The 23,248-nt window shown below is 51.6% G+C and overlaps 1 protein-coding gene across 1 annotated transcript in view; it reads left to right on the forward strand.

Annotated features, from left to right (window-relative positions):
- ldlrap1b (low density lipoprotein receptor adaptor protein 1b) overlaps positions 1-23,248 on the forward strand; it is a 55,738-nt gene that overhangs the window by 9,600 nt on the left and 22,890 nt on the right. The window contains exons 2-3 of the mRNA XM_035389022.1: positions 18,704-18,846; positions 20,638-20,750. Of these exons, the coding sequence (XP_035244913.1) occupies positions 18,704-18,846; positions 20,638-20,750 (256 nt within the window). The remainder of the gene's footprint in view (positions 1-18,703; positions 18,847-20,637; positions 20,751-23,248) is intronic.

Raw genomic sequence — 23,248 nt, forward strand, 5'->3', positions numbered from 1 at the left:
TCCACCTGTTTGCGTGGCGGACCGGGCCCAACAGGATGTGACTGGATCGGAATGGGATCGGCCCAAACCCGTGGTTCGGACCGCAGTGAGTTGGTGGTAATTTTTAACGGGAACAGGGGAGCTCCCCCTGCCTCAGGGGATTGGTAATGCGCAGAGAGGGTTGTGTGGTAAGAGGGGGATTAGTTAAAAAATTATTTCGCTGTGGCTAAATTGCTTAGTGCTGTCCTTCTGGGGGGGACAAGAAAAAAAATTAATTAAAAAAAAAAAAGAATAATAAAAATGATTTTGGTTGCTAAAATTCAGCTTGTAGGGCCCCTGTGGGCATATGCTCAGTGGTAGTTGTGCTGTGTGGGGGGTGGGGGGTGGGGGGTGGGGGGGTGTGTGCTTTGGGACAAGTTCCCAGCCAGAGACCGCATATCCCTTCCTGGTTTGCTTTTTGGTCGCTGAATTCTTGGGAGTTGGACCCAGTGACCCGTGCCCTGTCCTGCATTGTCCGGGCCCCACAATGCCTCGCATTCAAAGCTGCACACCCCCCCCCCCCCCCCCCACCACCCCCGCTTCTATTCCTGCCCCACGCGCTACTTGGCACCACCACTCCCTGCCACCCGGTACCTCTGGGTGCTGCCAGGCATGTGTCCAGCTTTCTGATGGCTGAAACTAATACCCGCCCCCCTCCCCCCTCGTCCCTGGGATGCAGCACAGAGAGTAGGGACGAGAGGGTTCGATAGCGAGGGGGAGGTGTGCAGGCCTCTGTTTCTTAACTGTTAGCGTACCGTTTGTAGTCTTTGAACAGGAAGAAGGCTTCCTGGTTTTTATTAGGGGTCCAAGCAGCGAAGCTGGTGGAACCCTATTGTATCCGTTAGAATTATTATTATTCTCCTTTTTCTCCGCTAAAAGTGTCTGAGGCTCAGTAACCATAAGTCCTGGAACAACCAAATTTGATAGGTGGGTTCCTATGGCCCCCCACTACTCAGGCACTAAAAATCACCTATGTTGGCCCGATAGTGGCGCTATAACAAAGAGTCATACTTTAAAAGGCCATAACTCCCACACCATAAGTCAGATCAACACAAAACTCCATCGACCGATGCATCTGCATGTGCTCTACAACTTTGCTTTTGGGATAAACCTATGTCTGCCATATTGTTCGCCCAACATTTGGACGTTTTTATTAGTTGCGGTTCGGCAGAGCTGTAGCTCCACATCTGAAGTGTTACGACATCTAGTAAACTTCTTTACGGCAAGTGGCTAGAAGACATCCATGGCGACAAAAAGTAATCCGACACCATCGGGTCAAGTTTTTATCAGTGAGGGGAGGGTCTGAATGTCGGGGAAGCAATGGAAGACAGTGCCAGCCATGCTACTAAAGTGCATGCTACTAAAAGTTTGTTAGTAAAAGCTTTTTGAGAGGATGAATAATGACTTTTCTTTGGCATGGATCCATTTGAAGACAATATCGGGTGAGTTTGTTTAGTCTTTGAATCCGTCATTATGCTGAGAGAAATCGTATTCCGTTTTAGGTCAATGAATGAGATCGTACAGTCATTTGCATATTTTGCAATAGTCATGTAAAATCAATACTTGATGTATAAGGGGAGGATGGGGGGAGTCAGGTTTTATTTACTGGGCTATTAAGATGGTAGAAAGGCCTAAAGTAGCTGAGAGAGAAACTTGGGTAACCCTTTCAGTTACAATTATTTTCTGCAGGTTTATATTGCTGGGGTTAAATTGACCCCAAACGTAAAAAGTTGTTAGTTAATTTGAACATAATAGGAGGGTTAAAAATCGCTCCATAGAGAGCGCAATTGTGCCAATGCTTGGACCCCTTCCAACGCCGCTTGCGGCTTTAATTATTTAATTAATTTATTTGTTTTTTTTGTGACCTGAAGGAAGTCTGGCTGGGGGTCTGCTGTCTTCCTGTAGCCGTGTATAAATCAGTATCGCTGACTCTGCCTGCTGCATATATTTAGGCAGTCTGTGGGCCAGCTCTGTTTTCTCCGCTGTGGCGTTACTCGACAAGTTTCACTTTCGGGTTGAAGGGGAGGGGGAGGGGGAGGGGGGGTAATTCTAAATTCATGGGGTGGGACAGTGGTGCCGTCGATAGCGCTGTCGCCTTATAGAGATGTCCCGGGTGTGTTCTCACCATGTTTGCGTGGGTTTCCTCCGAACACCCTGGTTTCCTCCCACAGTCCAAAGAGACACGGAGGCTAGGGTAATTGGGGTGGGGCGGGGGGGGGGGGGGGGGGGGGGGGGGGGGGGGGGAACAGGACATAGCTGTAAAAGAGCATGTGTGTGTGTGTGCTCAGACAACCTTACCTGTGTAAACAAAGGTTAATAAATAATTATTACAGCCCTTTGCAGCCTGTGTTGGCCACTGAGAATCACCCACGGGCGCAGAAAAAATTTGGCTTAAACTGGGACTTCTCCCATGTAAGGTCGTGAAGGACAAACCTGCCCAATGAGAGTCGGAGGCATGTTGGTGACTATTGTCCCAACATGGGACAACTTCCCTTCATAGATGAACAGCCTCCAGGGGATGTGGAATGTGGAATCGGTCTCTTAATACGTTATCGAAGCAGTTCCTCACAGGTTTAATCATTAGCATTACTCGCTAGGTGTCTGAAATGCTAACCTCGGCTAAATGTGTTTTTGTTTTTTTGTTTTTTTGTTTTTTTTTATAAATCGTGAAACATTTAGTTGATAGGATTGCAGTAAGGTTATTGCGTTGCAAGTTCCTCCTGTCGTATAAATGCATTTTCTATTACCATTCCCTCCTTTGGTTAGCCTATACCGTTTTATCTCGTCTGTGTGACCCAGTGAAACAAGATGGCGAAACCATTGTTTAAAACCACCAGAGAGAGATATTTCCTGCGACGAACGAAAATTAAACAAGTCACCCGAAACCAACTTCTGTCATTCCAGCGGCTTTCCGCATAACGTCGAACGGTAATTAATGAATTTCTAATGAACGAATTATCTCTCTCGCTATTATGTGGACAGAAAAGTTTTCTGGAATTCAGATTTCTCATTGTGATCAAACTAATCAGCTGCTCTGCTACTTAATGAAAGTCAAACCGATTGTTTCCCTGTGCCTACACGTGCAAGTGCCATTCGCCAGTAGTGTGCAAGCGTCCGGGACCGTTTGAACTCCATATGAAAGGCAAAAAATAAATATTGCCCCTAGATGGGGCAGTCAGTGTAGTATAATTGGTAAGGAACTGGTCTTGCAGCCTAATGGTCACTGGTTCGATTCCTGGGTAGGACACTGCCATTGTAACCTTTGAGCAAGGAGCTTAACCTGCATTGCTTCAGTATATATCCAGCTGTATAAATGGATACGATGTAAAATGCTATGTAAAAGTTGTGTAAGTCGCTCTGGATAAGAGCGTCTGCTAAATGCCTCTAATGTAATGTAATGTAATGGATGGGTGCTGGGTGTTGCACTGCCTTGTAGTAAGTAGTGGGCCGTTTGAAGGTCCTCTGCCCCTTGTTCTGTTGCGGGGGGGGGGGGGGGGGGACTCAGGCTGATTTTTACTGTTGGGTCCGTCCCATTCCGGGCACAAGGCACACGTGTTGTGTGTGTGTTGCGCCCTTCGGATGCCTGCGTTTTATGGCGTGTTGTGCGTGTGTCACGCCCTTCGGATGCCTGCGTTTTATGGCGCTTCCTGTGGGGCTGTCCTCCAGCTCTTCCCGTCTTAATTCATTTAAAATTTTATTTTTCTCGCTGTCGGAGTCGTTGTTGTTGTTGTACTTGCGGGAGATGGTAGAGGTAACACAGGAAAAGCGTATGTACGTGTGTGTGTGTGAGGGTTTAATATTCTCTCTGTGTCCTCAGCAGAGGCTGTCTGTGCTCCAGCGGGCCTTGTCCCAGATTTGCTTGTGTGTGTTGTTCACGGTGCGAGCGCATTTTGGTTGGAGGTGCTGCGTGCTGCAACAGCCGCCCCCCTCTACCCTGCTTTCAGACCCGAAACTGGCCCCCTTATGGCCCCGCACGATTTTCACACTGCGTGCGTGCATGTGTATGACAGTGTGCGCTTGTGTGCGTGTGTATGTATGACTGTGTGTTTGTGTGCGTTTGTGTGCGTGCGTGTGTCTGCGTGTGCGTGCGTATGTATGACTGTGTGTTTGTGTGCGTTTGTGTGCGTGCGTGTGTCTGCGTGTGTGTGCGTATGTATGACTGTGTGTTTGTGTGCGTTTGTGTGCGTGCGTGTGTCTGCGTGTGCGTGCGTATGTATGACTGTGTGTTTGTGTGCGTTTGTGTGCGTGCGTGTGTCTGCGTGTGCGTGCGTATGTATGACTGTGTGTTTGTGTGCGTTTGTGTGCGTGCGTGTGTCTGCGTGTGTGTGCGTATGTATGACTGTGTGTTTGTGTGCGTTTGTGTGTATGCGTGCGTGTGTCTGCGTGTGTGTGCGTATGTATGACAGTGTGTTTGTGTTTGTGTGTGTTTGTTTGTGTTTGTGTTTGTGTGTGTTTGTGGGAGAGAGGGGAAAAAGTTTTATTCAGTGTTCCACATCTTCAGACATCGCCGGCTGTGTAGCGGCGGAGCGGTGACACTTCCTGATCAGAGCGGAGCGTTCGCTTCGCTTCGCCGCTTTCTCGTCGGCTCCCGCGGGACGGTGCTGATCGCTGCGGCTATTAATAGCTGTATTGACTTCTATTAATTATGAATGTTTCCAGCGCTCCAGAGTTCTCCACACGAGAAGATGAATTGGGATGCAGGAGAAGCAACAAGCGCGCGTTCGCAGAGTCTGTCAAACTGACGAGCAAAACAAGCTGGAGCCGCAGGCCTGCTTGTTTTCACAAACGGGGCGCGGTGAAGCGCGGATTAGCGCTAGTCCTTAACGGCAACATGCGATGCATTGTGGGTGGCCTGGTGACGCGTATGCCAGGTAGTTGGTAAGACGGTAGTAGGAATACAGAAGCTGACCGTCTGGCTATGCAAGTTAAACTTTTTGCCAGTCTGACTGTCGGCCATGATTGTTCCTGCTGAACCGATGTTTTCCACAAACTTGGGGTGGGTGAGCATTCAGGGAACACTTTGCTCGGGGAAATGAGGATGTTGAACGATGGGTCAGGTGGGGTAGGTGGGTCTTTTATACCTGTTTTAGTTGCTAATCTACTTCAGTCCCCTCAAGATCTCTGTTGGAGGGAACTGTAAATACTTCAGATTGCCATAATTACCCAGCCTTAACGTTCTAACACGAATGTTTGTAGTCACTGAATTTGAGGTGTCGGTTTAGCTGTGAGCGTGGAAGTCTGGTTCAGATTTCTCCCAGAATCCCCTAGGAGCGTGAACGCGGAGTCGTCTCCACGGCTGTGAAGCCGACTGCCGAGCCGAAGCCAGAGAGAGAGAGGGGGAGCCGATGGCGGGTGCGTGCTGAAGCCGGGGGGGGGGGGAGAGAGAGGGAGCGGATGGCGGGTGTGTGCTGAAGCCGGGGAGAGAGAGAGGGAGCCGATGGCGGGTGTGGGGCCGCGTTCAGGCGCAGTGCTCTGGGGGGCGCTCCGGCTGTCCGTGGGCACGTGCAGATATGCCGGTGGGCGGGGGATTCCTGCGGAACAGAGCGCTTTTTATTTGCTTGGTGTTGGGCGTGTGTGTTTAGGGTCGGCTCTGAGGGGGCCCGCGCTCGGGGGACCGGCTCGAGGGTTTTTTGGGGCGGGTTAGCGTTGGACCCCCCCGTTCCCCAGAGCCCGTCCCGAGCGCTCCGCCTTGCAGCGAGAAGCTGTGTTTAAAAACGCAGGACGGAGTGTAGCACAGTGGGTAAGGAACTGCGCTTGTAACCGAAAGGTTGCAGGTTCGATTCCCGGGTAAGGACACTGCCATTGTACCCTTGAGCAAGGTACTTAACCGAAATTGCTTCAGTATATATCCAGCTGTATATATGGATACAAATGTAAAATGCTATGTAAAAAAGTTGTGTAAGTCGCTCTGGATAAGAGCGTCTGCTAAATGCCTGTAATGTAATGTAATGTAAGGCTTTCAGGCGCTGGAGTCCTTCCCTTCCCCTCAAACACTGACCCTTTTTACCCCCCCTCCCCCCTCTCCCCTTCGTTCCATCACGTAGAGCTTTGAGCCTCGCTGAACTCTGGGAGTTCGTTCGAGCGGAGATCAAAGGGAGGCCTCTTTAAGAACGTTGAGGCAGCCTGAGGTGGTCGTGCGTCGCAGCCGTTGAGGTTGGTTTGGGTGTCAGGTCGATGGGGTGGGTTCGTTGGGCGAGCTGCCGTTCTGGAATTCCGCTGAGCTCCGTGCGGTGTTCTGAGGATCCCGTTGATTTGGGGGGTGGTCTGTTTTCTTTCTGCCTGACAGTTCTGACAGTTTCATCGATACCATTTCACATGTGTGTGTGTGTGTGTGTGTGTGTGTGTGCGTGCTTAAAAGTGGTGGGGATTCCTTCACGGCTGCTGTATTGACAGTTATGCATTCCACCCCGTCCTCCCACAACCCTTCCTGAGTTAGACAGAGGAGCCTACTCTGTAAATGAATGATGGACGTCTGGTGGTCATGTGACGTATTCAGGGTAGCCTGCCTGCGCTCTGCAGTTCCCGGGGCAGGGGTTGGCCGTTGTCTCGGGCAAAGCCTTATGGGGGACTGAGTCTTTCCTGGATCCACCGTTTACCCTTTTAAAAGTCTCTCTGTCGAAATGCTTTTATGTGTTTGGCCCCGTGCCCCGTGCATCCAGATCCACACACAGTTCTCAGCCGGTGTGGTTTAAGCAGGAGGACGTTAACGCCTCCGGGGGTTGACGGGTTAATGATTTAACGCCACGCCCTGCTGTGCGATTCGGTCTCCCGCTCTGTCTCGCCTGTATCCGTAACCCAAACAAGGTCGCCAAAAAAAAATAAAACCCCCCCCAATGACATCATCAGACGATGTTGGGTAATCGGCCCCGTGGACTTTTCCAGATGGTGAGGCTGTGCTCGCTTTTACAGTGCGCAAAGTGGGCTCTGATGTAATGGCCATATGATGACCGGCTGGGCTGGAGCCATCGCTAAAGTGCTTTCAGATGCATCGTTTTAATTTTCAAAAAAATTTTTTAATTAAATAAACCTTTAAATTGCAGTGTTGTGAAATCGCTACCCCAGTGTTTCCCAAACCGTGGAACGTGGGAGGATTTGGGCTGGGTTTGCGAGGTGGAAGGTAAAAACTTAGCGGGTTAATGCACTTTTCACTGGTGGTCACGCCAGTAGAACTGAACACAGTTTTTTTTTTTTTACATTCACTCCGATTGTGTATATGCAGTGGTTTGACACGCTCAAAAACCTGTATGGCTAGACTCAGGCTACTAAGACCTTAAGCACATGCAAAAACCAATAACATGACCATTAGTCACGGTATTTGTTTAGCACCAGTTTATTGCATGTGTTATAAATTTTGCTTGCGCTAAAAGGTTTTTGAGCAAGCTAAAGGTCTTAGTAAATCAGGCTCCCAAAGTTTGACGGTATTTGAACGTGTATTAAGTGTAATAAGGAGCGACCCCTAATGGGAACAGCAGAGAGAGAGAGAGAGAGAGAGAGAATGCGTTTGCTCAGTAAGTGGGCTTTTGGTTACATGTGAATTTGGGAACCGCTGCTCTAGTCGATTTTTCACCTCATGACCTCTGAGTATCAGGCTGGCTGGCGGCCCTAGATTCTCAGATAAGGGCCTCGCTCTGCCGCACCGCAGCGGTGTAACCTGACACCCCTCCGTCGGCCTCCTGCAACACGCGAATACGGAAACGCCAAGGGCACGCTGTAACAGTATCCCGGTTGTCACGGTTCCATACCGTAGCTGGTGAAATGGAAAACCTTTTTTTTTTTTCTCTTCTCTTCTCTTCTCCTTTTCCCCCCAACAAGTTGTGGTTTTGCTGAGCGTGCTCAGTTTGCCCGGCCCTCGCATCGAGGTTTCCCGCAGGTCTGTTCCCTGGGGTTGAGCTTCATCCCTCCTCCTCCTCCTCCTCCTCCTCCTCCTCCGCCTCCCGGTTCTGCCCCCGTCCCGCGGTCGCGTTGCGAAAGGGACGCCCTTTTTCCCTGGACTGCGGAACCTCGCCACAGACACCGCTTTTGTCCGCGCGAATGCGTGTATGACTGAGAGGCATTGTGTTCTCTTCCGCTGGGGTCAGTGGTTAGTTGTTAGGCAGTTGTTGGTCAGTGCTCAGCCGGTGCCATCTGGTCTGCCTCCCCTACCCCACTATGTTGCCGAGTCTTAGCTGTGCAGCTCGGCATCGAAATATCCTTCTCCTTTCTGTTTTCTGCCCTGCCATCTGGGTGTGAAATTAACACCAGCTACCGGCCTTTGGCAGGTAACCACCCACCATTTGTGGAGGCCCTGCTCTATTCTAAATGTCTGGTTGTCTGGGTAAAACTGTGAAATTGGCTGGTGGATTTTGGAATGCACCACTTACTGTGGTCAGTGGACGGAACAAGTTAACAAGTTTCCAGCCCTGTCTGCCATGGATGACCTTCTCATCTGCTCTTGACCTTGGCCGCTCTCTGAGATTTCTGGTCCGGTCGCACGTGGTCGGATGGGTACACTGTTGCAGCTTTTGCCCGTGAGAATTTTTTGAGCGATGCGTACCGAAGGCCAAAATACTGTGCCTGAGGCTGGGTCAGGTCCCCTGGACCTGGACCGCCAGCAGGAGCTCCAGGCTGGGATCCTGGGACCCTCTCCTCTGCTGCCAGTGACTCATTCATTGGCCTTCAGAAGGCCGGCCGCTGGGCCGCTGTTGTGACTCAGCCACGGCAAAGACGCGGAGTAATGGCGTCAAATCTAACAAAACACACAACCCTGTTCCTTGAGTCTACCATCCTCCAACCCTAACAAAGCACAGCTCATTCAACAGCAAGAGCAGGGCTGTCCAACCCTGCTCCTGGAGATCTACCATCCTGTAGGTTTTCACTCCAACCCTAACAAAGCCCAGCTCATTCAACAGCAAGAGCAGGGCTGTCCAACCCTGCTCCTGGAGATCTACCATCCTGTAGGTTTTCACTCCAACCCTAACAAAGCACAGCTCATTCAACAGCAAGAGCAGGGCTGCCCAACCCTGGTCCTGGAGATCTTCTGTCCTGTAGGTTTTCATTTCAACCCTAAGTTGGCACAGCTGACTCTGCTAATTAGCAGCTCGTGGAGATCTCTAGCTGTTGAATGAGGTAGGCTATAGCTTTGTTAGGGTTGGAGTGAAAACCTACAGGACAGTAGATATCCAGGAACATGGTTGGGCAGCCCTACTCTAGCTGTTGAATCAGGTGTCCTGCGTTAGTGTTGGAGTGAAATCTTCAGGATGATGAATCTCCAGGAACGTGATTAGCCAGTCCTGATGTAGAGCCACTTGAGCCAGGGGGTAATTGGTGCAAGCCAACATAACAAAATACCAGGAATACCCCCTTTCAGGAAAGGGGTTTCCGCCCTGGCTGTGCAGGGGCCTCGCTGTGGGTGGCCTTCTGGTGATTTCATCTTGAAAGCAGCCGAGAGCCCCACCTGATAAGCAGACCCATCTGGAGCATCTGGAGCTGCTGAAGCCGTTAGTTTTCTTCTCTGTCCCGAACCTGCCTGACGTCTGCCTTTTCTGGCTGCGCTCACACTGACGTAATCCCAGCAGGGGCTCAGAAATCAATCGATTTCGTCTCGTGTCTCACGCTTCGGTTTTTCTTTTGTTTTTGTTTCTTTTTTTGGTGTTTTTTTTTTTTTTAGCAATGGCCACACCCCCAGTCCCGTTTATTCCGCCAATAGGAGTCCGCTTCGCACGTAAACAGAGAAGGCGCGCTCGGCCGGGAATGTCCGATGGTCTCGCGCCGCCGGCCGGTTCCCAGGCCTTCTCGGATTCCAGAGCGCGAAGGCCGCCGGGTTTGCGGAGGTCAGGACAAAATGGCGGCCTTTGTCGGCAGCTGTCTTGGCACGAAACGCGCCGAGCTGGGAGGATCGGCGTCACCTCTGCTGGCGGAGGCAACCCTCGCCCACGCCTCCCAGATCTCATTATCGGTCCGCATGGCTTTGCCTCGCCGCGGTGCCAAGAGGAGGAAGTGCCAGTTTCCACGGTGATTTAAAGGTTGTTTGCGGAGTCCCACGTCTGTCTGAAACATTTCCCTTCATGCGGATGGCCCCTCACTCTGGCTGTCTTTGTGTGTGTGTGTGTGTGTGTGTGTGTGTGTGTGTGTGTGTGTGTGTGTGTGTGTGTGTGTGTGTGTGTGTGTGTGTGTGTGTGTGTGTGTGTGTGTGTGTGTGTGTGTGTGTGTGTGTGTGTGTGTGTGTCTGTGTGTCTGTGTGTCTGTGTGTCTGTGTGTGTGTGTGTCTGTGTGTGTGTGTGTGTGTGTGTGTGTGTGTGTGTGTCTGTGTGTCTGTGTCTGATTATGTGATTGTTGAAAGCCAGGTACAGGGATCAATATTTTTGTCCTAGATGCTTTTATTTTATTATTTACAGTTTTTTAAAGTCAGCCTGCTGCCCATCTGCAGAACTTTCCTTTCCCTCTTTCCTCGTTAGCTGGAGGGTCTGACCGTCCTCCTCCTCAGAAGTGCCCTGCAAAAAAATAAAATTAAATAGAAATAAAATGAGTGAAACTGCAGTTTGAGCGGTCAGAGTGTGGAGTTAAAAATGTTACACCCTGCAGGATTCCACATAGAATTCAGAATTCCAAATATGCAGGATATTCTAGAACAGTGGAGCGTTTCAAAGCCAGCAGATTTGATTTCCATTCCATTATGTTATTTATTCGTTTATTTATTTATATTTTCTTGTTTTTCGGGTTGGCGGTGATTCCTGGCCTTCCTGCTCCAGGTGTCTGGTGTCCATGGAAACTCACCCCGCTTTGCGGTTTACTGTACCCCACTTCAAAGAGTTGCTTTTTGGCAGCTGGGGGGATGGGATTTGGGGGCAGGCAGGCAGGCATATATTACTGGACTAGTAGTGGCACTGAAGTGTAGAGAGCAGTGGCTCATGGGAAGTCTCAAATGTTTATTTTTTTGGTTCTGTCTGCCAAGCCCTCCTCCTCCTCCTCCTCTTCCCCTTTTCTGAGAAATGAAAAGAGGAAGAGGACAGGAACCCACAGGAGGGCAGGCGGCTGGCCCTCCTGCTCCTCTTCTTAATGAGCAGATGGATGGAGGGGCAGATGAACTGAGAGGGTGAACGCAGAGCACGCCATTCAGATGGGCACAGGTGGCACAGGCTGGCACAGGTGGGCGCAGACGGACACATTAGTGGCATCTCCCCCCCCCCCCCCCCCCCCCCCCGCACAGCAGTGAATAGGCGCATGTAGCCGAGGCTGCAGCCGTGCTGTTTGCATGCATGTGTGAGTGAGTGCATGCATGCATGCATGCATGTGTGAGTGAGTGCGTGCATGCATGCATGTGTGAGAGCATGCCGCATGCACGAGTGCAACTCCTTGCAGCTTTCCCTCATTACGGTGAATATAGGAAACTTCATGGACCCTGGGACCCTTGGGGGGGGGGTGGAGAATCTTTGCAGGCTGGCTTTAGGGAGTCTGCCTTGGTTCTCAAACGGTGTCTATGCTGATTTTTGTTACAGCAAGATTTCTTGCTCAATTAAGGCTGTTCAACGCATTTAAATTCATTCGTAATTTGTGTGGTTTATCAGGGTAAATAATCCCTCAAAGCAGGAAAAGTGCCTAATTAAGAAAAATGAAATGCTTGTTAAAACGCTGGGGTTGCAGTTGTGGTTGGACACAGGGGGTCCCCAGGACCGAGGGTGAGAGACTTTTTTTTTTTAGAACACCTCTGGAGCTGGCAACCCATCAAGGAGTGATGAACAACCCCATTTACAATTACATGTTCAGTGTTGTGGTGCCCTACACCCTCAGTCGAGCTCCTACGCCCTCAGTTCAGCCCCTACGCCCTCAGTCGAGCCCCTATGCCCTCAGTCGAGCCCCTATGCCCTCAGTCGAGCTCCTACACCCTCCCAGTCCTGTCCTACCCCCTCAGTTCAGCCCCTACGCCCTCAGTCGAGCTCCTACACCCTCCCAGTCCTGTCCTACCCCCTCAGTTCAGCCCCTACGCCCTCACTCGAGCCCCTACACCCTCAGTTCAGCCCCTACGCCCTCAGTCCTGTCCTACGCCCTCAGTTCAGCCCCTACGCCCTCAGTCTAGCCCCTACGCCCTCAGTCGTGCCCTACGCCCTCAGTCGTGCCCTACGCCCTCAGTAAGCCAGTGTTCCTGGATGTGACAGGGCTGAAGAGGAGAGACAGGAGGTCGTTTCTGTTCTGCTGGTTTGGCTCTGTGGCTCGGTCCGGGAGCGGCTGCTAATTACTGAGCCCCTGGATCAGAGCAGATTGGGAGGGAGGGAGGGAGGGAGCCCCCCCCCCGCTGGGGTTGGCTGGGGTTCAGAGGGCCGAGATTAAGGCCCGGTCCCCTCCCTTTGATCTGAGCGCAGAATGCTTTCAAAGGGCTTTCTCCAGACTCTCCTTCACTTCTCTTCTTCCTTCATCTGCTTTGTGTCCCTCGCCCCGTCCGTCCGTCCCTCGCCTGTTCGGCCGGTCTCGTCTGTCGTGCGATCGATGCGGCGGCGCGGAGCGATGCAGAGAAGCACAAAGGGCTGGAGATAAGCCAATGAGGGCCTGGGAGGGGACGCGCGGAGGTGTGGAGGCGGAGCCTAGCGTGGCGTCTGCGTGTTACAGGGGTGCTGTGTACAGGGCTGGAACAACTTTCACTCCACGCCGCTTGAAGTGATGTGTTTCGACCAATCACAGCCTCATCTGTGTGTGTGTGTACTTGCACATGTTTGTATGTCTGTCTGAGTGTGTCTGTATGTGTGTGTGTCTCCATCTGTGTGTGTGTGTGTTTGTGGTGGGGGGGGGGCGGGGGGTCCTGTGGGACATTAGGGATACCCCTGGCCCCTGTGGGAGGGGTATCGTGGGGGCGGGGGGATCAGACGGAGGCGGAGCTGAAGTGGGGTTTGCAGGTTGCTGAATTTCAAAGCGGCCTGTGGATAGCCAGCCTTCCCATTGATCTGCGAGCGCCTGCACTCCTGAGTGCTAGCGCTGTCGCTAACGGTCCTCCCAGCATGCCTCACTGTTTGATCACCATGTACCTACAGCCTCCTGCAGCCACGGCCCTGGGTACACACACACACACACACACACACACACACACACACACACAATCTCTCATATGTGTGCACACACACTCACTGTAATAGACACACACGTGCACACACACGGTCTCTCTCATACACACACGCACAGACTTGCTTTCATACGTGCGCGCGCACACACACTCTCTCTCTCTTTCATGTGTGTGCACACAAACACACACACACTCCCACACATACTCTCTCTCTCTCTCATGCACATACACACACACACACACACACACACACACACACACTCATATGTGCGCACGCACACAGACTGTATTACCTTGGCTTTGTAATTGTTCCATACAGAGTTCTGCCTAGAAATAAACAATCATTTCAGTATGAAACCTCAATCCCTTCCTCCTGTCTGTTTTAGGGGAGGGGGGGGGGGGGGGGGAGAAAAAAACCCTAGACCCAGATTTCCTGCATTTGATTAGATGTGGAGAAGGGTGATAACACACGTGCACGCTCACACCTACTCACATGCACATGCACACACACAAAGTCCTTTTTTATTCTGTGTGAACTCTGTATCGACTTGCCAGAGAAGAAAGACCTCGATGAGAACAAGGAGATGAGAGACAGAGAAAGAGATAGGAAGAGAGAGAGGTGGGGAGGAGGAGTTGGGGAGGGGGAAAGAGACTGAGATGGAGAGAGAGATGCAGAGAGACAGTACAAAAGAGAGTGAGTGTGTTTTAATGAAGTAGTACAGAGGAGTTTAATGTTTTTGGAAAGATGTGGCAGTACATTGTAATATTTCATGGCAATAAAGCACTCTGGAATTGAGACGGAGACAGAGACGGACTGCCTGCAGTGGAGACGGTGCGTGTGTACGCGCGTGCGTGAGTGTGTCTGCGTGCGTGTGGCGTGCGTGCATGTCGTGCATGCTCGACGAATCCTTCGCTGTGATGCAGGTTCGACCTCAGAGTCTGACGCTGTGTTGGGGCTTCATAATTTGGGAGGAGGAACGGAGGGGGAGGTGAACAGGTGAGCAGATGGACAGGTGGACAGACGGATTGCTCTGTTTTAAGTCCCGGAGTATTTTATTTTGAGTAATTTTAGCCCGTTTAGCACTCTAAAGAAAGCTGTTGCCAAAACGTTTGTGCCAATCTTGCTTCGTAAATTCATGCAATAAATTATCAGTTTGAGGTTTTCTAGACAGCGGTGTCCACGTTATTCATTATTATACATTTTTTTGGGATTCGGTACCCTGAAAATAACAAAATAGGGTTGAGTTGAGCATGTTTTTTATTTTTATAGATTATTCAGTGATTGGTTAGAATGCATGCAGGCGGGGAAGTGGGCGGAGTTTATTTCTGAACTGCGCTGTTTCTTCGCCAGGCTCATAGCAGACAGGAGGGCTGCAAGCTGAGGCACGCTAGGCTGGGACGCCGCTGACCGAGTTTCAGCGCTTCCTGTAAGAGCCGCGGCGGCGGCCTCTGGAACGCCTGTGCTTCTGAGCGTCCGGTTGGGTTTGGAATCTGGGCCAGGGTGCAGTTTTTTGTAAAAAAATTAAAATAAAAAATGCCCCAGGGTGTTGTGTTGTTCGGGTCTTTTTCTCACTTCCTGTTTCCTGTATTATAAAATTGGGATGCCCCCCCCCCCTCCGCCCAACCCCCGCATAACTGTAGCCTAGCGACAGTCCTGCTTCAGAAGAATGTAATTGAAACAATTTCCTATCCGAACATTCCAGATGGAGCCACTGACCTGGCTTCACCTCTGCATGGGGCTGTGCGCGTGTGTGCATGTGCGTGCGTGTGCGCGTGTGTGCGTGTGCATGTGCGTGCGTGTGTGCATGTGTGTGCGTGCATATGTGCGTGTGTGTGTGCGCGCGCATATGTGCATGTGCGTGTGTGCATGTGCATGAAAGTTTCCTGCTTCAGTGTCCAGGGTTACTCACTGATCAGTTGTGTGTGTGTGTGTGTGTGTGTGTGTGCATATGTGCATGTGTGTGTGTGCGTGAAAGTTTCCTGCTTCAGTGTCCAGGGTTACTCACTGATCAGTTGTGCGTGCGTGCGTGTGTGTGTGTGTGTACGCAGCTGATCCATAAACTGTTCTGAGCGTGAGAAGGTGGTCTCTGGGGATGTTGTGGCAGTATTAAAATAAATTTGTTGCGCTCGATTTTCTCAGATGTTTACGATGAGAGGTTGTGCTCTGTGCCTCAGAAAGCCAGCTGTGTTTTCTCTTTAAGTAGTCACATTTTATTATGTAAAGAGCAGGCGCGCCATCTTGGGTGGAGGACTAAAAGAGGGGGTGACAGATGGTTGGGAGGGAACCCGCGCTGACAGGTGTCCGTCTCAGGGGCGACCCTCTCAGTGTTTTTGGCGGAGGACCCCTTGGCTGGGATTTGGGACAGGGTAACGGCGAGAGGCTGCGGTTTAGGGAAATCTCTCCCTCACGCCCATCTGCCTCTCTGCTCGCTCTGACCGCTGTCACGACCGTTTAGTACACGGTCCCTCGCTAAGGCTGATCTCCCGCTGTGGCTGATCTCCCTGTTGTGGCTGATCTCCCGCTGTGGCTGATCTCCGGCTGATGCTGATCTCCCCCTGAGGTTGATCTCCCGCTGTGGCTGATCTCCCGCTGAGGCTGATCCTCCCGCTGTGACTGGTCCCCCGCTGAGGCTGATCCTCCCGCTGAGGCTGGTCTCCCACTGAGGCTGATCCCCCGCTGAGGTTGATGCTGATCTTCGGCTGAGGCTGATCTCCGACAGATGCTGATCTCCCCCTGAGGCTGATCTCCTGCTCTGGCTGATCTCCCCCTGAGGCTGATCCCCTGCTGTGGCTGATCTCCCTGTTGTGGCTGATCTCTCGCTGTGGCTGATCTCTCGCTGAGACTGATCTCAAATCTAAAGCAGACCCGAGCTGAAGGCCAGACTGCAACAGCGACTGGCACTAACCTCTCTCTTAATCCAGTTTCATGCAGCGCCAAAATTGAAAACATTACAAAGAGACTTACAGGAGTAATGTGTGCGTGCGTGAGTGTGTGTGTGTGTGTGCACGTGAGAAGTGGAGGCAGTGTGTTGCTGGGGGCTTGTGTGTGTGGACCCATTAATTGAGCATGAATAACTTATTAATTGTATTATTAATTTTAATGAGTAGCTTTAGCAGTGGCAAGCTGAGGGTAATTTTTTAAGGGGTGAGTGTAGAGCACTTTAAGACCAGCAGTGCTTTCGGTTTTAATGTTTCAAGCATGGTTAATTAATGGGACCTTAATACACGGTGTTTGAGTTCATACACGTATGCTCCCTCTCTCACGCTCGCTCACTCACTCACTCAGTCAGTCACACACTCTTACTTTCCCACTCTACACTCACTCTCGCACTCTCTGTCTCTCACTCTTACACTCACTTTCACACTCTCTTGCTCTCATTTACTCTCTCACTCTCTCACCCACACTCACTCTCACACTCTTGCTCTCATTCACTCTCTCACTCTCTGTCTCTCACTCTGTCACCCACACACTCACTCTCACACTCTCTTGCTCTCATTCACTCTCACTTTTTCACCCACACACTCACTCTTACTCCTCATTCTCTCACCCACCCACCCACACACACACTCACTGTCTGTGTGTGTCTCTCTCTCTCTCTCTCTCTCTTCACCCCTGCCATTCAGGATGCTGGTAATTTGAGTGTTATGGAGGCCTCTAAGGATAATCATTAGCAAGGCGCAGCGCCAAATAAATTTTTTTTTTTTAAAAACCATCCTTGGTCCCGAAATGTGCGATACGTGTGATTTTGCGAGTGAAGGTCTGTCTGTGCAGAGCGTGTGTGTGTGTGTGTGTGTGTGTGTGTGCGCACGCATGCATTTGTGCTCAAGGTCTTCATCTGTCCTCTTCGCGGAGCAGAATTTGGGAGGGAGGCTGCAGCTTATCTTTTTTTTAGCCATTTTGAGGATCTCTGTGTCCCTTCCCCCTGTTTTTTTCCATAAACACGCAGCACACGCCAGGACCAACGCCAGGGCCGCGTCTGGTGAAGAGATTAGCGATTTAGCGATTAGCCTGCTCGCCGTTTGCTGATGTGTTTAGACTGTGACTGCCCTGAGGGAGAGGGAAGTGACCTGTTACCTGTGTGTGACCTCCGACCTTTGACAATGAGGTCGGAGTGCCTGTTTTTAAAAAAATTTTAAATCTCCGTTCCCTTCTAAGTAACGTAGGGTTTTTTTTGTTTGTTTTTTTTATTTATTATTTTTGCTTCATTTTTAATTCCCCATCACCCCCTCCACTGCAAGATCAGTTCTGTAAAAGTGTATCTGTCTCATGCAGCAACGGCTGCAAGAACGGACATCTGAGATCATGTAGGCTACATTTTATCTCCATGGGTGAGAAGCGATGTGTTTCTAACACTTCACTGCGGTAAGCTGAGATGGGCAGTGTTCACAATTCCGCATCGTGTGGGTAACGGTTTTTTTTGTTGTTGTTGTTTTTTTGTTGTCGCCGAGCGTTTTCTCAGAATGCGAACGCGCCGTCACGAGGGCTCTGACTCGGCTGCACGTTAGCGATGAGGTCGCTGACTAATCCGCGGCGGGAGAATAGCCGCTCGGAGCAGCGCGGGTTCGCCTCTTCGCGGCCTCTCCGTTTGGGGGAGAAGAATGGCTCATTTATATCGCTCGGACAGAAAAATACCTGCGGCCTGGACCGTTTCATTTGGGGAGGAGTGCCCGGGGGGCAGAAGGGAGGGAGGGAGGGAGGGAGGGAAGGGGGTAGAGTCAGTGTTGTAAATAAATGTGGCAGGTTACAGGCTCGTCAAGTGTTGCTACAGAAACAACGACACTCGATTCAACTAATTAACTAATCACGGTCTTCAATCAAGACCCTGATAAGTACAATCAGGTGCCTTAGCGGGGGGGCTAAAAAAATTAAACATAAATAAACAGAACCCGGGACCCACATCGGCCCTTTTCGGGGAAGATCGGACCCCCGAGGTCTGAACTGGGGTCGTGAGCGACGCTGAAGGGGGGCCAGAGGGTTCTAGAATGTTCTGCCGCGGCGCTGATGGGTGTGGGGGAGCGGGGGCGCGGGTTTGGAACAGTGGACTGTAAGTGCACTGGGGGAGGGGCGCGGGGGTGCGGGTTTGGAACGGCGGACTGTAAGAGCACTGGGGGAGGGGCGCGGGGGTGCGGGTTTGGAACGGCGGACTGTAAGAGCACTGGGGGAGGGGCGCGGGGGTGCGGGTTTGGAACGGCGGACTGTAAGAGCACTGCGGGAGGGGAGTGGGGGGGTGGGGGGGGAGGGGGGGAGGGGGGGAGGGGTGTGGGGGGGGAGCGAGGCTTTCATTTTTCCTTTCTTTTATCATGAAAGCGCGGGAGCTCGTGCATTCATTCCGCCGGGATGTGAATTTATAATGAGCCCCTGCCCCCAGCTACACCAACCCCCCCTCCCACTTTAGTGGTACGAGTCGGAGCGCACGGGTGTGGATTCAAACCCAAAAGTGCTGCCTTGGGTGGGGGGGGGGGGGAGGGGGGGAGGGGTAATTTGGGCCTGGCTGTGGTTTGGTTAAGTCCCAAACCACATTATTATTATTATATTCAAATTATGTAAAAAAAAAAAGAAAATGATTAAGGGGTGAAGAGCATTTATTGTAATATAAACATGTGTATAGTATAGGTTTAAAAAAAAAATGGCTAATTCTGGTGCCTGATGTGTCTCAGAGCTGCCGGAGAACTGGACGGACACCAGGGAGACGCTGCTGGAGGGCATGGCCTTCAGCCTCAAGTACCTGGGCATGACCCTGGTGGAGCAGCCCAAAGGGGAGGAGCTATCCGCCGCCGCCGTCAAGAGGATCGTCGCCACGGTGAGTAGCTCCGCCCCCATCCCCCCCCCCCCCCCCCTCCCCCTTCCTGCCCCGCCCCGCGCGCTGAGGCGACCGACGTAGCCCAGATATGTCACGCCGCGTTTGGTCCTCGTTCTCTGGGGGGAAAAAAACAAAAAACACTGTTGATGTACACCCCCCTTACCCCCCCCCCACCCCCCCATCGCCCACACCCCGCTACCGCACGAGCAGAAAGCTTCCGCCAGCGTCGATGACGCTTTTATGTGTCTGTTTTGACATCCGGGCGGCCCGGCTTCCTCTGAGAACGCCGCCGCGCGTCGCCGTCGTGCCGTTAGACAGTGACTGCGAGGTGGAGACGAGCCGCGAGAAGCTGCTCTGTTTTTTTTTTTCTCTCTCTTCAGAGAGGAAGTCGTCCGTCCCGCCTCTGCGCCTGGCCGTGTTATTTACGGTTAAATAAGCGCTGTTGCTCGGGAGACCGAGCGGTTGGACGGGCTCTTATTAAGGGCGCTTTGTGAGTTACCGTGTCAGACGGCTATGGTGCCTGCTGGTCAGTGGTGTGTCTCTACTCTTAAGTGAATAACTTAAGTCATTAAATGACATAAAAGAGTCCACACCAGGTTTCGGGTCAATTTTGTTTTCAGTTCACAGAATTAATTTAGGCTAAATTCAGTTCATGAATTTTATTTTTTTTGAAAGACTGCTGTAGTTTTCAATGAGGATTTTTTTCAATGAATTAATTTCTTAATTAATTTAATTTCAGTTCTTTTTTGTGGACTGGCCCCCTAGCCCTGGTCCACAAATACCGTTTTGGCCTGAATTGCCTTCCGTACTTGGAGTTTTGGGTGCCTTGCTTTTTATGGATAAAATGTAAGCGGGCGTGTGGAACTCCAGTCCCGGAGGGCCGCAGTGCCTGCTGGTTTTTGTAGTTTCCTTTCCATCAGCAGCTGGTTTAGGTCCAGGAAACAAGATGTTTGCCCATTGAAAGACAATGTGCATTAAAACGGCAATGTTGTCCTCCAAAACTGCGAGTCTGACCCCGCCCCCCCTTCTGACTTGAGTTTGGGCTTGCTATCGGACGTTGGGCTTGCTATCGGACGTTGACAGCCCACTTCATTCAGTCTCATTGTCTAGCAGCCATCTGTGGTGTTTACACCACTAAGTACCAGCTGTTTTTGGGCAGATACCTCTGTCACTCAACACCTTCAGTGATTATTTACTGCGATGCTAAGCATTTCAGGAGGCCCCGTGGCGTTGGTTATTCATTTGCCTAGAGCAGAGGTAAGGAGAAGGAACACTCTCTCCCTCCTCCCCTCTTTCTCCCTCCCTCTTTCTCCCTCCCTCTCTCTCTCTCTCTCTCCCCCTCTCTCTGAAGGGTCCAAACAGGATGTGGAACTTCTACAGTGTTGCTCTGTTTTCCTGGAAAGAGGAGGGGGAGTAGAGGGGCTTTTTTTGGACATGTTTTTGCATTTCGGGCCCCTGGGCATGACCTGACTATCACCCCCCCCCCTAAACCCTTCAAGATGATTAATAATAATAATAATAATAATAATAATAATAATAATAATAATAATAATAATAGCTTGTTCCCTCTCATTTTCTCTCTCTTGCTATCTTTCATTCTGCCCACTCTTTCTTTCTCCCTCTTCCCCTCTCTCTCACTCTCTCCATCTCTCTCTCTCCCTATCCCCCCTCTCTCTCTCTTTCTGTCCCTCCCTCTCTCCCTGTCCCTCTCTCTCTCTCTCCATTCCTCCCTCCCTCTCTCTTTCTCTCCATCCCTCCCTCTCTCTCCATCCCTCCCTCCCTCTCTCTCAGGCGAAGGCCAGCGGTAAGAAGCTGCAGAAGGTGACGTTGAACGTCTCCCCGCGAGGGATCGTCCTCTACGACAGTGCGTCCAATCAGCTGATTGAAAACGTCTCCATATACAGGTGAGTCCCGCCCCCTTCCTACCACCGGGTGCTCCGATTGGTTATGTGAGGACAGGCCTGCGTGAATTTACCAGCCCTTTCTACCACTAGTTTGCAGCTAAAAAAAAAGACTAAACATGGATGTCTAGGAGGTGTAACCGGCTACATCGATCGCTTGGCGCCTGGCGGTGGTGAGATTTGCAGTCTTTTTTTGTTTTGTGCGGGGCGTGGGGCGATGGGGGAGGGGGTTGGGTATAGAAGCGGGAGGGGGGGGGTACTAAGTGCTGGAGAAAGCTCCCATGAATCTCCTCCTCGGAGAAACAGGCAGCCTGTGGGGCTTTCAGGAGGATCTCCATCCTCTGCCTCAGTGCCTGGGACGGCACATCTGGGGTCAGCCTCCCCTGGGCGTGTCCTAACCGCACCCATTACCAGCTCAAAGGGCTGAACTCATCCTACATCAGTCCTGTATTCAAAAAGCATCTCAGGGCAGCAAGTACTGATCTAGGGTCAGCCCTTCCCTGTCCAGATCCTAGGCCTAGGCCTAGTCCGAATCAGCACACTTGCCTACTGCTGAGTGCGTAGCTTGTAATGCGACTTGCTTACTCAGTAGTAGGCGAGTGGTCTGGTTCAGATACACGGCCCTGACCTTTATTCATCATGAGCGCAAAGGGCGAAACTGATCCTAGATCAGTAGCGCTGCACTGGGATGCTTTGTGAATACAGGCTCCTGCTCTGCCCTTGTGCTTCTGCTCTTGTTTCTCCGTTCAGAAACCTCTTTTTCTTTTTCCCTTTTTTGGTTCTGTTTCACCCCCCCCCCCCCCCCATCCCTTCCAGTAAGGGTGCGGCCGCTCACCGCTGCCACAGACGCTGGTTTGAATGGCAGTCTTTAAATGGGAGCCTGCCTGCTTGCTCAGCAGTCTAAAATTACCCCCTGGTAACGGCAGGCCCAGACGGCTCGCCTCTGTCCTGTCCCGGGGGGGGGGGGGGTGGGGGGTTGGGGTGGGCGGGTGGGTGTGGCTCCGGTTCCTAAGCGCTTTCATTGCGTGCACAACCTCCCCCCCCCCCCCCCCTTTTTTTGTTTTGTTTAGCTCAGTTATCTCTGGGGTGTTTGTGCGCGTGTGTGTGCGTGTGTGTGTGTGTGTTGGGGGGGGGGGTCGGTGTTTAAATCTGAGCGAGGCCAGGCCTGTTGCCCCTCTGGGGGGCGTGTCCTCTGCGTGATGCTCTAGAGTCGCTCTGGAGCTCTGGACGCCCTCGTGCTGAAGCCCTGGTGACATCATCGGTTTGGCCTGGACTGCCGAGCCGGGGCCTGTAATCACGCTCGCGCCGGGCGGGCGCTTTCGCTGACGCAGCGCGCGCGGTTCACGCCTTTGGGTTTCCACGGCAGCCGCAGAGAAGCGGGTCCGCCCACAAGCCTCCTCTGCCTCAGCGCCGTCGCTGGCCACCGCTGGTCATGTGACCCGGGAGGTTGCTGAACTGTTCAAAATCGAGGTTTAAGGAAATGACCACGTTCTAGCCCAGGACCCCCCCCACCCCCCCCCCCCACCTCAATGAAAAACACTTAACCATCCAGAGTTTTAATAGTGATGAAGATGATGATGATGGTACTGATGATGACGATACTGGTATTGGTGATGATTATGGTGGTGGTGCTGATGACAGTGATGGTGAAGATGATGGTACTGATGATGACGATACTGGTATTGGTGATGATTATGGTAGTGGTGCTGATGACAGTGATGGTGAAGATGATGGTACTGATGGTACTGATGATGATGATGTTAACGGTGATGGTGAAGATGATGATGGTGCATGCAGTCTCCCTGACAGCTATCGTCTGGTGGTTTGTCCGCGTGTTTGAGTCTGATTTTATAACCAGGCCGGCCCAACCCAATTAAGCTTCACATGTTGTCAGATGAAGATATGGAGACAGGGGGAGATGCAGAGAGACGGAGAGCTTGCTGACTGAGCTTCGCTTGCTTAAGCACAGTTTACAAAAAAGGTTCTTTCAGTCTGAATGAAACCTCCTGTCCTGACCACCGCCTGTCCTCATGGTGTGAGATTACACACAGTCTGTCCTCACTGTGTTTAGTGCTGTAACTGGCCCAGGTGTTGGATTACACACAATCTGTCCTCACTGTGTTCAGTGCTGTAACTGGCCCAGGTGTTGGATTACACACAGTCTGTCCTCACTGTGTTCAGTGCTGTAACTGGCCCAGGTGTTGGATTACACACAGTCTGTCCTCACTGTGTTTAGTGCTGTAACTGGCCCAGGTGTGAGATTACACACAGTCTGTCCTCACTGTGTTCAGTGCTGTAACTGGCCCAGGTGTGAGATTACACACAGTCTGTCCTCACTGTGTTTAGTGCTGTAACTGGCCCAGGTGTTGGATTACACACAGTCTGTCTGAAAATAACTCTTGAGGGCGAGTGGGCGGGCGGGCGAGCGAGCGAGTGAGCGAGTGAGTGAGTGGTGTCATTTAATTCTGTGGTGGGCATTACGCTCTGTGTGGAATTGAGAG

This window comes from Anguilla anguilla, chromosome 1 (genome assembly GCF_013347855.1).
Source record: "Anguilla anguilla isolate fAngAng1 chromosome 1, fAngAng1.pri, whole genome shotgun sequence".
Lineage (NCBI taxonomy): Eukaryota > Metazoa > Chordata > Actinopteri > Anguilliformes > Anguillidae > Anguilla > Anguilla anguilla.